General features: G+C 38.7%; 1 protein-coding gene across 2 annotated transcripts in view; it reads right to left on the bottom strand.

Annotated features, from left to right (window-relative positions):
- The window catches only part of LOC138692945 (uncharacterized), a 74,375-nt gene that overhangs the window by 41,733 nt on the left and 17,111 nt on the right, over positions 1-15,531 (bottom strand). Inside the window, exons 4-6 of one of the 2 annotated variants that reach the window (XM_069816356.1) lie at positions 7,510-7,580; positions 3,295-3,479; positions 1,068-2,208 (exon numbers count right to left, since the gene is read on the bottom strand). In XM_069816356.1, coding sequence (XP_069672457.1) covers positions 1,607-2,208; positions 3,295-3,479; positions 7,510-7,580 — 858 coding nt within the window. In that variant the 3' untranslated portion in view covers positions 1,068-1,606. Of the gene's footprint in view, positions 1-1,067; positions 2,209-3,294; positions 3,480-7,509; positions 7,581-15,531 lie in introns of those variants that run through there. The other variant, XM_069816357.1, reaches the window with a different exon arrangement.

The following is a 15,531-nucleotide window of genomic DNA, read 5'->3' as shown; positions in this document are numbered from 1 at the left end:
AAAACTGATAAGATGAAGGAAAACTTCATGAGAAAGAAATGTAAATAAATAGAGAACCTAGAGAGAAAGGGAAGATATGATTTAATGTATTGCTAAGTAAAATTTATGGACTTCGCAAATATGAAGAGGAAATCCATGTGGTTGATAGAAGATGAAATCTGGAATGAAATAACAAAGAAACAAGGAATACTGTACATTTGGACGAAATACGAGACAGAGAATTGCCCAGACGACTTAACTATAGAAAATGAAGCAGTCGTATCAGATGAGAAAGCAACAGGTAATGATAGAATCCCCTTTGAATTGGTGAAATGCTTGACCGGAGACAAGAAGGAAATTTAATTATTATGCAATGAAATATATGAGAAAGGAGAATGACATGAAGAATTCACAGTGTTGCTGCCAATACTGAAGTAAAATACGTAATGAGTTCAGGATTACCAGCCTGATATTGCACTTGGCAAAGATTCTCCTGCGAATGATGAACTGACATTTATATTCTAAGATGGAAAGACATTTGGAAGAACAATTTGGCTTCAGGAAAGAAATGCAATTGGATTATTGCAAACAACAGCGAAGAAGAATAAGGACTTGTATGTAGTATTTGTGAACCTGGAAAGGCTTTTCACAGAGTGAACTGAAATAAACTTATGGGAATCCTGAAGGACGATATGCTGTAACCTTTAAATGAAACAAGTCAAAATTAGGATAGGAGAAGAAATGTTAAAGGAAAGTTGAATAGGGAGAGAGGTACGTCAAGGATGCCCCTTCTCACTTACTCTGTTCAACATTTATTTCGAGGATTTAGTGAAGATATGTTTTCAGAACATGGAAGGGATCATGGTAGGAGGAAGAATAAAGTGCATAAGATTTATTAATGATATGGTGTTGTTAGTAATATAGAGTGTTAGTTGGGAGGCCGGAGGGAAAAATAGCTTTGGGGAGGCCGAGACGTAGATGGGAGGATAATATTAAAATGGATTTGAGGGAGGTAGGATATGATGATAGAGAATGGATTAATCTTGCACAGGATAGGGACCGATGGCGGGCTTACTGTATGTGAGGACGGCAATGAACCTTCTGGTTCCTTAAAAGTCATTTTTAAGTAAGTAATGGCGTTGTTAGTAAAAGAGACGATGATAAAGGACATCCTACTGGAGCTAAAATAATAGCTGTGAGCAGTATGACATGAAGATAAATGCAAACAAGTCAAAGACCATAATTATGGAAAGAAAACTAAAGAAAGTAAACTTGGGAACTTGTAAATGAGGCAGTGGAACAAGTGGACAGCTTCAAATACTTTGTGTGCTGTAAGTGCTACCAGGAAGTCAAAAGAATAGCAATGGCAAAGGAAGCATTACCAGGAAAAAAGCATCTTCTGCGGATCTCTGGAAGAAGAATTAAGCAAGAGACTGGTAATGTGCTTTGTGTGAAGTATGTCATTGTACGGGGCAGAATTCAATAGAAACATAGAAGCATATTGCAGTTTTATTCGAGAAGTTCTTGAAGACCTGTTACATACAAAATGCAGATTTTCAGTGTGATCTCTTGAAATTTATATTTTCGTTTTTGAAAGCCTAAATTTGTTTAATTAAAAACTTTCAAACTACCTTCTTCCTTTGCTTCTTTTAGTTTGACAAGTTACTCGGTTTTCTATCCCATGTTTCTCTTTCTGGTTTTGTTTCTGAAAATTGAAGACCTCACCTTTTAAATCTCGTATTGTAAGTCTTAGTTCTTTGATAAGCTGATTTTGTTTCTTAATTTTCCGCGTAATTCTTTTATGTTGTAATTTAATGTTATTGAGAATTAATTTATTTCCAATCGAGCACTGGGTGGCTTTAGTTTTCCTTTGTGTTTCATAGACTTCGGCAACCGAAATCCTTCTCTCGTTCAGAGATGTACTTGAGTCAACATCGGGTATATTTTTCTTTGCAGTATGGATGTTATTACGAATCTCTGTTACCATTCTTTTGTGTCCCCTATCTATGCTTACAGAAAGTTGTTTATGTTTTGGAAAATCCACAAAAACGGATGGAACCATGGTAGGAAGCAGAAGCTTTCGTTTTCTTCTTGTCTTAATTCTAATTTCAGCTTCTTTGAGATGGCTGCTGCAGACACGTGATGCTTCGCTTGGCGTGAAAAGAGTCCCTGGCTTGTCCCCTTGGCGAGAATTGGATAAATACCAGTTCTTCCTCAGTCCATCATCATCTTGTGGAAAATTATGAAACCACAAGTCATTCTTTGCTATGCTCCAATTTGCAAAATGGCACACAGCAATATATCATTTCTAATCACACAAATTGCACACTAACTTCCTAATTTCATTCAAACATGTAATATAAGATGTATTCACACTCACTATAATGAGAGAGCATTTACTACTATTACTAGTCAGTACTAAACCTTCTCCAGCACTGCAAGACAAAGCGCACAATTGTACTTCTCACGCATAACTGTCATAGAACTCCAACGTGCACATTACAAAAACAAGGAGGGAAAATGAAATGATCACTAGCGAATTGAGAGAAGTGCAAAAAAATCTTTATGTGCAAATGTTTGCCACACTGGTACCGTGTCTGATGCGGCTATTCCGGAATTAACGAAACAGTGCTAATAAGAGATGAAGTGGAACTGCCATCCTGCTCATACTCCAATATGTGTGCGCCTCCAGATTGCTATATCAACCCTACTTCACTGCTAAAACAGTCCGGTAATGTATGGAGTTTGTAATAAATTGTCTTACAGATTCCTATATATGAAAAAACTCTTATCGGGGGGGGGGGGGGGAGCGAACCACAGAACTGGGACTGCTGCGGGCACAGCCATGCGAATTTATTTCTTGGATCTACTTCCGCTTGAAAGTCTTAGACGGGTGAGTGCGGAAGCAGCAGTGTTCCTTCAGACGGTCTGAGCGTCTGAAGGCCTTCCCACAACTGTGGCATTTATATGGTTTCTCCCCGGTGTGAATACGTTCATGCACCTTCAAGTTGTACGAGTTGCGGAACACCTTACCGCAGGTGTCGCATTTAAACGGCTTCTCGCCCGTGTGTATGCGAACGTGGACTTTGAGGTGGTTGGAGTACCTAAACCCCCTGCCACAGAACTTACATGTGAAGGGGTTCTCCCCCGTGTGAGAGCGCATGTGCACGTAGATATCTCTCTTATTCCTGAAGTCTTTATTGCAGACGGCACAATTGAACGGTTTCTCTCCAGTGTGAATACGAACGTGGACTGTAAGATGGTTAGAATTGCGGTAAGCCTTACCACAGACACTGCATTTGAAAGGGTTCTCACCTGTGTGGCAGCCCATGTGCACCTTCACGTTCTTCTTGTTCCTGAACCTTTTGTCACACACATCGCATTTGAAGGGCCGGGTGCATTCGTGGTCTTCCAGGTCATCGCAGTGCTGATTACAAACTCCACACTTGTGAGCCGCACCTAGCAAGCTGTCCACTTCGCGGCACTCCACCTGCACGGACCTGCGACAGACAGTCCAGCCTCCAACATGTAGCATTCCTTCCTTTCTGTTACACTATCATTAACAGAATTAGTCACTTCACGCATATTTGTTTCATTAATGGAAAAGAAAGAAACAAAAATTTGTTTCGCATTTTCTAATGTTTTGATGCGCTGCAAATATGAATGTGCGCCATCCACAAGAGAAATGCCTTCACATCTACACCAACGTGTCGAGACTTCAAAACAGGAGTTGGAATATCGTGCAAATTATTTTCCTTTTACGTGACATGGCAGGCAGCGTACAATCACAGTCTACTACATACAGTCCCAAGCTTGAGTTGTGAGGGTGCTAGGAACAATAGACTGCGCCAGTACTATTTCGCATTGTCTGTAATGAGGCAATATTAGCGATCCTAGTGGTGAGCAACTATTTATGGATGCATATTTACTATGTATTGAGCTTCGTGACTGTATATACTAGACTGTGCTACAATGGTCAGACAGTGGCTATCAGCTCACCTTACAAGTAGGAAATTTCATGAATGCTGTAATATCAGGCTGAGGCTATCAGAGCAGATTTAACCCAGCTCACCTTACAAGTAGAAAATTTCATGGATGCTGTAATATCAGGCTGAGGCTATCAGAGCAGATTTAACCCAGCTCACCTTACAAGTAGGAAATGTCATGAATGCTGTAATATCAGGCTGAGGCTATCAGAGCAGATTTAACCCAGCTCACCTTACAAGTAGGAAATTTCATGAATGCTGTAATATCCAAACGATCACAATACAACTCAAATCGTAAGGAAAAAAAGACAATCTATCAACATCTTTGGTTATTTAGCGTCTGAATGAGATGAAGGTGATAATGCCGGTGAAATGAGTCCAAGGTCCTGCACCGAAAGTTACCCAGCATTTGCTCATATTGGCTTGAGGGAAAACCCTGGAAAAAACCTCAACCAGGTGACTTGCCCCGACCGGGAATCGAACCCGGGCCACCTGGTTTCGCGGCCAGACGCGGTGACCGTTACTCCACAGGTGTGGACAAGATGATAGACAGAGTCTGCCTGGCTCTAAGTGAAACACACCATCAAACATACAAATCATCAAGAATGCAGCAGAACACTGGAAGACTGCATCGTCAATACACTTGATGGACTAAGGAGAATATCAGTTGCAATTTTTTGTCTCAGCACGGTCACGATTGCCTTAGGATGTATCTCAACTGCTCCAGAACAGAGCCTGCACGACATGACAAGCCTTGCTCAGTATTCAACTGGGAAGCGAGAAGTGAAATGATGGATCTAGGGACAAATATTTCTATTCAATGTACCCGTCATTATATTAAATAAATAAACAAGCAAATAAATCAATGAAGGATTTCAGTTGTAGTAGTGCTAACATGTGAAGGAAACTGATCAGCAGCATTGGAACAGCCTGCTTCGTCTTTATTTATCCACCTGCTCCTATTAACACTTCGAACCTGGCGTGTTTTTAAAGTAATTTACAATTCATTTTGATATGGTGAGCTAAGCCCAATACTAATGTTGCTATATATCAGTACATTAAATCTTTCAATCTTATGGCTTAACACAAAACATAAAACAAATTAATTCAGTGTTTTATATATTTACATTTTGTTGTATTATTGTATTATTGGCTTTTTCCCCCCCCGAGGTTTAAAAAATTCCGAATGAATGTTGTCGGGGCCAGATTTCTTGGTTTTTAAATTTTGTATAGCTAGAGTTAATTCTTTGGAAGTAAAATTTTGATGAAATATTTCAGGTTTTGTACTAGTAATATTGTTTTTATTATTTTTATGTAATTCTCTGTTGATAAACTTGTCAGTTTTTTTTATATTGGGATGTAATCTGTGAGAGTTTGAGTAGTGTTTATTAAATGCGTTTGCTATATCTCTATTATCTGTTAGTGTTTAGTTATTATGTATAATAGGTTGGCTAGTATTTTCCTGTGTATTGGAAATATTCTTCAGAAATTTATATGTTTTAGCGCTATCGGTTCTGTAATTAATATTTTCAATAAATTTATTGAAACTGTTCTTTTTTGCTGTTATAATTGCTTTTTTAAGAATGGCAGTCTTTTGGCTGCAAAAGGGTATTTGTTGGATACAGGGAGGAGAGCAATTAATCCTTCCCATTGAAGGCTTTAAGGAACCAACCTGGACAAATACCCAATGTCCCATCCCTACCTTCCCGTGGTGCAGCTGTTAGTAAGCATAATTTTACGATCTGAACTAAAGGGAGGGGCTACTCATCCATTAGCACTGGTCAGCTTGATGAGTTAATGACCGAATTTGGTATAATTTTCCTCTATTCAATACCTAATTCCCTCTTTACCCTTTCCTATCCAGTCCTCTGACTGAACTCTTACTTTCTTCGATCCCGATGGCATTAGAGCATTCGAGGCCTGGGGGTTCATTTCCCTTTCCTTCCTCCTCTTTCTACTTTTCTGTTCCTTGTGCTGACCTGCTATGGCACTAAAATCGTCCTCCAGTGGCTTAAGGAGGGAAAGCTGGTGATCAACAAGATCTCCCAGCTAGGTCCAATGGACCCGTCAACCAACAGCAGGTGTGGTCCTCCAGACATTCTGGGGGTTGTGTGTGAATGAAGTAGCCACCAAAACGTTAAAATATGGTGTTCACTTAAATCGGCTACAACTTGCCATTTAACCGCTCCAATATGATTTTTGATATTTGATGTTGTAAACACCACTGTACCTGATGATGCCCCGAGGAGAGTGAAAACGTTTGTGGAATAATACAACAAAATGTAAATATATAAAACATTGAATTAATTTGTTATATGTTTTGCGTTAAGCCATAAGATTGAAAGATTTAATATACTGATACATAGCAACATGGGTTTTTGAAGGTTCAAAGAATAATTGTTATGTTCATAATTTTTAACAATAAAATCCGTAATTTTTAAGCTACACTTCTGAAATTTTCTCAAGCATAAGAATGTAAGTCATAGAACATGTCATATAAGTGTGAATTACTGACATTGAACGATGAGAGTGCTGTGGTGACATGCTTGTGGAACGGCTACATCACATGAAATTAGTTTTTACAGCCAATGTATGTTCACAATATATGCCCCACTCTTCTTCTCATGACTGAAGTTTCCGTGTGTTTACAAAACTTTGGGCGTGATAAACTTTGACAGGACAAGTCGTAAATATCGTCTTAGAAACAAACGTGTGTGTGTTAGGTTTGTATTACCCAAGATCATAAATACCCACATTGCTCGGCCTTATAGGGTTTGACAGTAACAACTTTGTCAGGTTTACTATGCTGCTATCTAGTTGCTACATAAGGAGTCATGTCATAACTCCCATTTGAATTGCATTAGCGACTGCACTGCCATCTTGTCTGGTGTTCGTTTACGGCAGACTGTTGGTGATCCTGGCAGTTGTTCTCTTCAAAGTCCTACAATTTTAACATAGGGATGAGCAATCTGTTATATACATGTTCTAGGGTATTACTCATCAAGCTCGAAGTGGTTAGAGAGCTTTTTGCTAGACGACACAACAGTACTGTACAGTAATTGAGAGCCATCTGTTGATGCAGAAGAAATTAGAAGATATAGATAGGCTTCTAAATGCAGGCAAAGTCAGGTCGATAAGGCAAAATAGATTCTTTGCAATAAAACGACAAACTTGGTAATGCGTGCAGTTGTCTTAATACACCGGCGGCAAACTGGGGATTTAAATGCCGCTGTCTTATTACAACCTCTGGATCCAATGTGTTAATTTACAACAAAGCGAAACAAGAGGCTAATTTGCTTTAACGTAAAAACATAGCAATGCACGCAGAAATAGGCTCAAATGGATAGGCAGCAGAAGTACATTGCACATTGCTAACTGCAGTTACTAAATCTCCTGCTACTATCTTCACCTCAACTACGGAAAGATAATGAATTTCTAACTTTTATTTGCATGCAAAAGAGTATGGCAAACAAATTTTAATATCATTGTTTCATCACAATTGAAGCAAGTGCTTGAGATGACACCCGTAAGCTACTGCACTCACCTCTCCGCCAAGTCATCATCCTGCACTGACACATCTGACAGTTGTTCCTGCTTCACAGCACAAGACTCCTCCTACAGAAAGAAAATACCAATTACAACAAGAACCCATACAGAAGGAATAACGGCCACACCTGTCGAATAACGCCTAGCGCGTCTGGCCGCGAAAACAGGTGGCCCAGGTTCGATTCCCGGTCGGGGCAAGTTACCTGGTTGAGCTTTTTTTCCAGGGTTTTCCCTCAACCCAATATGAGCAAATGCTGGGTAACTTTCGGTGCTGCACCCCGGACTCATTTCACCGGCATTATCACCTTCATCACATTCAGACGCTAAATAACCTTAGATGCTGATAAAGCAAATTAAGCTAAGTATTCCATTTAACGACGTTGTATTAACCACTACATTAACTAGAGACAATGAACTTGCCAAAATGAGGCCGAGGTTTCGCCATGTGATTACCTGGCATTCATCTTCCAGTTGGGGACAACCTCGGAAAAAATTGAACAAGATAATTGAGCCCAAAAGAAATTCGAACACTCGCCTGAGCACAGCTCCAGAATACCAAGCAAACAAGCTACCACCTGAGCTGTGCTGTGGCTGTTCATGGATAATCTGTTAACAAGCTACCACCTGAGCTGTGCTGTTGCTGTTCACAGATAAATCTGTTAACAAGTTACCACCTGAGCTGTGCTGTTGCTGTTCACAGATAATCTGTTTACAAGTTACCACCTGAGCTGTGCTTTGCTGTTCACAGATAATCTGTTAACAAGTTACCACCTGAGCTGTGCTGTTGCTGTTCACAGATAATCTGTTAACAAGTTACCACCTGAGCTGTGCTGTGGCTGTTCATGGATAATCTGTTAACAAGCTACCACCTGAGCTGTGCTGTTGCTGTCCACAGATAATCTGTTAACAAGCTACCACCTGAGCTGTGCTGTTGCTGTCCACAGATAATCTGTTAACAAGCTACCACCTGAGCTGTGCTGTGGCTGTTCACAGATAATATGTTAACAAGTTACCACCTGAGCTGTGCTGTGGTTGTTCACAGATAATCTGTTAACAAGCTACCACCTGAGCTGTGCTGTTGCTGTCCACAGATAATCTGTTAACAAGCTACCACCTGAGCTGTGCTGTTGCTGTCCACAGATAATCTGTTAACAAGCTACCACCTGAGCTGTGCTGTTGCTGTCCACAGATAATCTGTTAACAAGCTACCACCTGAGCTGTGCTGTTGCTGTCCACAGATAATCTGTTAACAAGCTACCACCTGAGCTGTGCTGTGGCTGTTCATAGATAATCTGTTAACAAGTTACCACCTGAGCTGTGCTGTGGTTGTTCACAGATAATCTGTTAACAAGTTACCACCTGAGCTGTGCTGTGGCTGTTCATGGATAATCTGTTAACAAGTTACCACCTGAGCTGTGCTGTGGCTGTTCACAGATAATCTGTTAACAAGTTACCACCTGAGCTGTGCTGTGGTTGTTCACAGATAATCTGTTAACAAGCTACCACCTGAGCTATGCTGTGGCTGTTCACAGATAATCTGTTAACAAGTTACCACCTGAGCTGTGCTGTGGTTGTTCACAGATAATCTGTTAACAAGTTACCACCTGAGCTGTGCTGTGGCTGTTCATGGATAATCTGTTAAGTTACCGCCTGAGCTGTGCTGTGGCTGTTCATGGATAATCTGTTAACAAGTTACCACCTGAGATGTGCTGTCCACAGATAATCTGTTAACAAGCTACCACCTGAGCTGTGCTGTTGCTGTCCACAGATAATCTGTTAACAAGCTACCACCTGAGCTGTGCTATGGCTGTTACAGAGAAAGTGATATACGAGCGTTGAACTACAGGGCAATTATAAATTTTTCATGAGGCTTTAAGTGCCTGCATAAAGAAAAATATAACACTTATGGCCGGTTTTTCCAAGTATTGTTAGAAAATTTAACGGCTGTTAAACTCTAAACAGTTTGTTATTAATAAAATTGTATGTTTTCAACAGCAGTTTGGTTTAACAGATTGTTAACAGTTTGTTAATTTTAAATGTAGGATTTGGGGCAGTTAATTCGTTTAACAGTTAGTTAAATATGACCGATGTCTCCACAGCTGTTCAAACAGAAGTTGCGAAATATTTTGTGTCTCTCTGTAGGGAATGTTTAGCATATGACTGGTAATATAACATTAAAAAAATACTTTGGACTGTTTAAATACATCAGTGTTATTTTATTTCTTTCGTATTTCGTATCCATAATAGCAATGAGGAAATATAACCTTACTTTGTAATTATTATTCGGCACGTCACCTACAACTTTCATTTATCAACTGTTTATGGAGCATGGCCTGCTATAACAGGTTGTCATTTTATGCAAGTTTCATGACTCACTCTATAATGTAGAATTTAAAGATTAATTTTAGCCAATCAAAAATTGTCTTACATGTGTAGAATTATTACCAACTGCTGTTGAGTAGTTAAAAATAGTGCTAACAGACGTTATAGTTGAGTGTTGGTTATCTTAAACAAAATTATGTTGAACAAATGGACAATACATTAACAAAGCATTAATTTAACATTCGTTAAGCAAAATTAAACATTACTTGGACAAACTGGCCATTAGAATAATGTATGATACATCAAAATAAACAGAAACTGTCCAAGTTTCGAACATACTTTCACAAGTGTTCGATGTGGCTTCCACTCATTACGCGATACACATCGATGCGATATTGAAGTTCCTCTCATATGCGCAGTAGCATATCCATAGTAATGATCGTAACTGCATCTGTAATGCGATTCTTGAGCTCAGTCAATGTTTCTGGTAGTGGTGGCATGTACACTATTGACCAGTTTTTCCAAGTATTGTTAAACTCTAAACAGTTTATTAATTAATAAAATTGTATGTTTTCAACACCTGTTTGGTTTAACAGATTTTTAACAGTTTGTTAATTTTAAGTGTAGGATTTGGGGCAGTTAACTCGTTTAATATTTAGTTAAATATGGCCGATGTCTCCACAGCTGTTCGAACAGAAGTTGCGAAATTAATTTTTTGTCTCTCTGTGTAGGGAATGTTTAGCATATGACTGGTAATATAGCATTTAAAAAATACTTTGGACTGTTTAAATACATCAGTGTTATTTTATTTCTTTCGTATTTCGTATCCATAATAGCAATGAGGAAATATAACCTTACTTTGTAATTATTATTCAGCACCAGGGGCAGCTCTACAATAAGAACTGCAGAGCTGCAGAACCGCCATTTAAATGGACCTGAAAAAATTAAAAATATAAAACGTGATTTTATGTAATCTGGTTCATTGTTTCATTTATTTTTCAAATTCATTCACCTTCGATTCGCGATTTTACTGTCTGTAGGAGCCTTGAACTGCTCGAGAATTTTAGCTGTAGTGTACTTTTCAGATCTGTGATCACCAGCTGCTGGAGCTCAAAGTACGGTAGTCGGCAGCAGAAAACTGATTTTCTTCACCGTCCCATAAGACTGCATTAGAGCTGCAACCGAAGCAGCTCTCTCCGAATATACAAAAAAGAACCACCAACACCTTCATCTCCTTATGACCTGCGCTAGAACACACAGGCTTCTGGACTACTGTAGCCTATATCGTTACAGTTCCAGTGTGTTATAGTACTGTGTGTGGTGTGAAATGATTAATCAGTGCGTCTAAGGAAATATTTTATGTAAAAAATGAATGACATGAAAACCTAATCGACCAATCCTTTTCGAAATTAAAAGAGAAATTGCAGGTTAACTTAAGAAATTAGGACGTCCTACACAAAATTTAAATATTGAAATTTCTGGAAAAATTCGAGGAAATCGTGTAGCCTACTAGTCATTTTAATACGAAATGTGTAATGGAAACGATTGGTTTTTGCTGCGCTCATGAAAACACTTTCTCCTCCATCCATGTATTCTATTTCGAGGAGAAAATACATGGACAAGGTCCACACCTGTGGAGTAACGGTCAGCGCATCTGGCTGTGAAACCAGGTGGCCCGGGTTCGAATCCCGGTCGGGGCAAGTTACCTGGTTGAGGTTTTTTCCGGGGTTTTCCCTCAACCCAATACGAGCAAATGCTGGGTAACTTTCGGTGCTGGACCCCGGACTCATTTCACTGGCATTATCACCTTCATATCATTTAGACGCTAAATAACCTAGATGTTGATACAGCGTCGTAAAATAACCCAATAAAATAAAAAAATTAAATACATGGACAAACACCAGAGTGAAGGATTTAGTTAATTTGACTTAAAAATCTAGAAAAGCATGTGAGGCACATCTCCACTATGTAACTAGTTGTACCAGGTGGGCGAGGTGTAGCGCACGGATTGTTGGAGTACAATTTCGGGTGCACAGTCAACTTCGAGAAGGAGCTGTAATTGCACACGTTATATGATTTAGATGCAATAAACAGCACGCGTTTGCTAAATACACAATTTTTTCATGTAGAACTGCCAACCTTTGTAACTGCGGGCTGCTACTGTTCAGCACGTCACCTACAACTTTCATTTGTCAACTGTTTGTTTATGGAGCGTGGCCTACTATAACAGGTTGTCATTTTATGCAAGTTTCATGACTCACTCTATAATATAGAATTTAAAGATTAATTTTAGCCAATCAAAAATTGTCTTTCATGTGTAGAATCATTACCAACTGCTGTTGAGTAGTTAAAATAGTGCTAAAAGACGTTATAGTTAAGTGTTGGTTATCGTAAACAAATGAAAAATACATTAACAAAGCGTTAAAAATAAACAGACTGTTAATTTAACATTTGTTAAGCAAAATTAAACATTACTTGGACAAACTGGCCATATGTCTTTTACACGCTTCTGAGAACAAAGTCACAGACCATTAGGCCAGGGGATCTAGGAGGCCACTGTAACAATGCCCAATCCAACAGCGAGGGAGTTCTGTATTCAGATGTGCTGCGCCCCATCATGTTGGAATATAAAGTTATTGAAATTCTCATTCACTTGAAGAAATACCATTGCTGCAGTGTAACAATAAATGACAGACTAGTCACAGCTGTCTCTGTGAAAAAAAGGGGTCATACAACTTTGATTTAGACAGTACTGCAATCACATTCGCTGAGAGTCTAGTTCATGTAGCACTGTCAAACAAGGTTTTTCAGTACCCCAGATGCATACATTATGGCGATTAACTTTGCCACTCAAGTGAAATGTTCCCTTGTCACTTAAAACACTAGAAGGTCCTCAAAACCTTCATTCTCCTCCATAGCGGTTGCATGGAATTACTAAATTCATATCGTTTGACGAGGTCTTCCGGTTTTAGTTTTTGCAGTAACTGTATGCGGTACGGTTTCATTCGCAATTGACTTCGTAAAATTTTCCATACAGTCGGTTGCAGAATTTCAAGTTCCTGGCTGGTGCAGTATGTTAATTTCTGAGGACTGCAAATAAAACTCGCCCTCACTTGCTCCACTGTTTGGACAACCACTGCTTTTACCTTTACTCACGGTACCAGTTGCCTTAAATTGACGATGCCATTGCAGAATCCTTCAGTGACCTGCGGTGAAGTTCCAGGGTATTGTGTCCGGAATGTATGGTAACAAAGGAAAATGACTTCTTATATTCCAAAACTGCGAACACTTTCTGCTGCATAGACACAATTGTGAAATCTATGCTTGTGCACCAGAGTTACAACAATGGAAAAGTATACTTTCAGAGTTTTTCTTTCGATTCATGATTAGCATGAACATATTGCATCCATAGTTTTCGCAATTACTTGACTTAAAACCTGATGCATCATTTGTAATTCCCTGTGTAACGAATGACATTGTGATATGGCATTATAACCTTTATGCAATGTAGTCATAACCAATTAATTCATTCTGATACATTTATATAACATGTTATGTCCATTATGGTACTTGTACATCAGCAGGACACTTCTATCCTACAGCACGAACTTCTCAATGGCATTATCATAAAGTAACTGTTAATGTTTTAAGTTGGCTAACACCTTCTTTTCAATTGAAAACAAACTAAGTCACTCAACCTCTCGTGTCTAAGTGCCGACCCTATTTAGGGCACAAAAGAAACATTCAATGGAGTTTATAACAGTCAACACCAGCTGAACAAGGTTGTACACTTCACTGAATCCAGAAGAGGAATTGCTTTTACTCATCCAAACTTATTTTCCAGTTGCAATCAGTTATTTTCATTTACGAGAGTCAATAGTTAATTTCTTGTTTCTTCTCATTGAGACTGCTGTTCAGATTTTTGTTGGTCTTTATTCTTTTGCACCAAAGTTTTGAAGGAAATGATTGTGAACTTTCAAAACACCTAGAAATTCGAAAGTTGAGAGAATGCAGGTGTGGACATTAGTACACAAGGAGAAAAGGGCATCCCAAGATGAATCAAACCCCAGAAACAGCAGACATGAACTCTGAGGGACAGAGAGATGCGTCACTGCATCCATTTACACTAGCTCAAACAGTAAATCCAGTTACTGCAGAACACCAGATGGCAGTGGAGACTGAACAGCTCATGCATGCTGTACAGCCCGAGACTGAACAACAACATTGTGACAGTGTCGATACTGAACAACCACAACTGACTGCGATAATCCACAACTGCCCACTTGCAAAACCTTGTATTAATCTATAAATCTAATCTGAATGTATACTCTGTACTTAGTAAACCATTCATTCAATAAATGAAATGATTTTAAAATAGTTCTTTTGCTCTTTTTTTCTAACAATTTCCTTACAATGATGTTTTCTATCATAACTAGGAACTGGATTTTTAGGTTTTAAGTCCAATCTGTGAAAGGGGTCGCAAAAACTGCTCCATCATTAAAAATGTATCCTTACAATTATTCTTAAAAAATAAATATATATTTATCAAGGCAACGTGGACCACGAAACTGACCTTTTCAAGAAGTGTGGTGTTTATCTAACTTTATGATTCTAAATTTTTGCTCCTTCCCCTGTAACATTATTTTGTAGTTTGAATAAATTATTGTAACAATTAACATTTTATCTAATATAATCTGAAGTAATTTGCCATGATATAACTAGGCCTACATAAATTTCAATTTTCAATAGATGAAAGCTACAGTACACACACAACTTTTGAATTAAATTTGTTCAAAATTCATCAAGAATTGTTTTAAAACGTAACAAACAAACAAAACAACATTCCCTACTGGTACTGCTCCTGGTTGCAATATATGATCAAATACTTTTCAAGATTCTCGACTGAGAAGTTTTTTCTTTTGTCTCTCAAAATACATTTGAAGGACGAAAAGGTTCTTTTGACAGCACATGACATCATACGCGCAAATTTCACCACTGCCACTGCAGCAGGTACCCATAGTAACTAACAATTCAAACTTTCTCCCTGGAGAATGGAGCACACATTTTTTATTTTTTCAAACTCTGGATTCCTCTGGAATACTTTCTTCAGTTTTAATGTGACGGCTTCACCCACGGGTCCTGGTACTTGTTTCTGTAGAAGCGAGTCATTGACACCAATTGCAGATTTCAGCTGTAGTAACGAAGATTCCAAATATTCAATATATTTTGGAAGATCACTGAAATGTGCCTTAAGAAAAGTAAGGGAGTCACAGATGTTGCCACTGCTAGGTACAGATTTTGCCTTAGGGATTGAGGCAACCTCTTCCACGTCGAGTGTGTTCTTCTCTCTGTCTCCCTCGAAATATATTAATATTTCTCTCAAAACAAAAAATCAATATATAACGCAGTAAATACAGGATAATGCTTATCAACAATAATTTAGGTTTTTTTTTAGGTACTAAGGTCCTATTTAGGTTTCTTTAGGTCCAACAGAATTCACATATACAACTCCTATGATCATGATTCAGAAAAGTATTGAGGAAAGTAGTTCAGAAGCAAGGAAAAAAATAGGTAAAAATCTACAAATCCGGCCCCTCGTTATAACACAGATTAAACTTTGCAACTGCCCTATTGCATACGCACAATTAAACACCTTGTGGCTTAAACACATGCACACAGCTAGGAATAACACAGTTTG

Source organism: Periplaneta americana, chromosome 17 (assembly GCF_040183065.1).
Source record: "Periplaneta americana isolate PAMFEO1 chromosome 17, P.americana_PAMFEO1_priV1, whole genome shotgun sequence".
NCBI lineage: Eukaryota > Metazoa > Arthropoda > Insecta > Blattodea > Blattidae > Periplaneta > Periplaneta americana.
The sequence above is the reverse complement of the archived record's forward strand: the minus strand, read 5'-3'. Positions and strand labels throughout refer to the sequence as shown.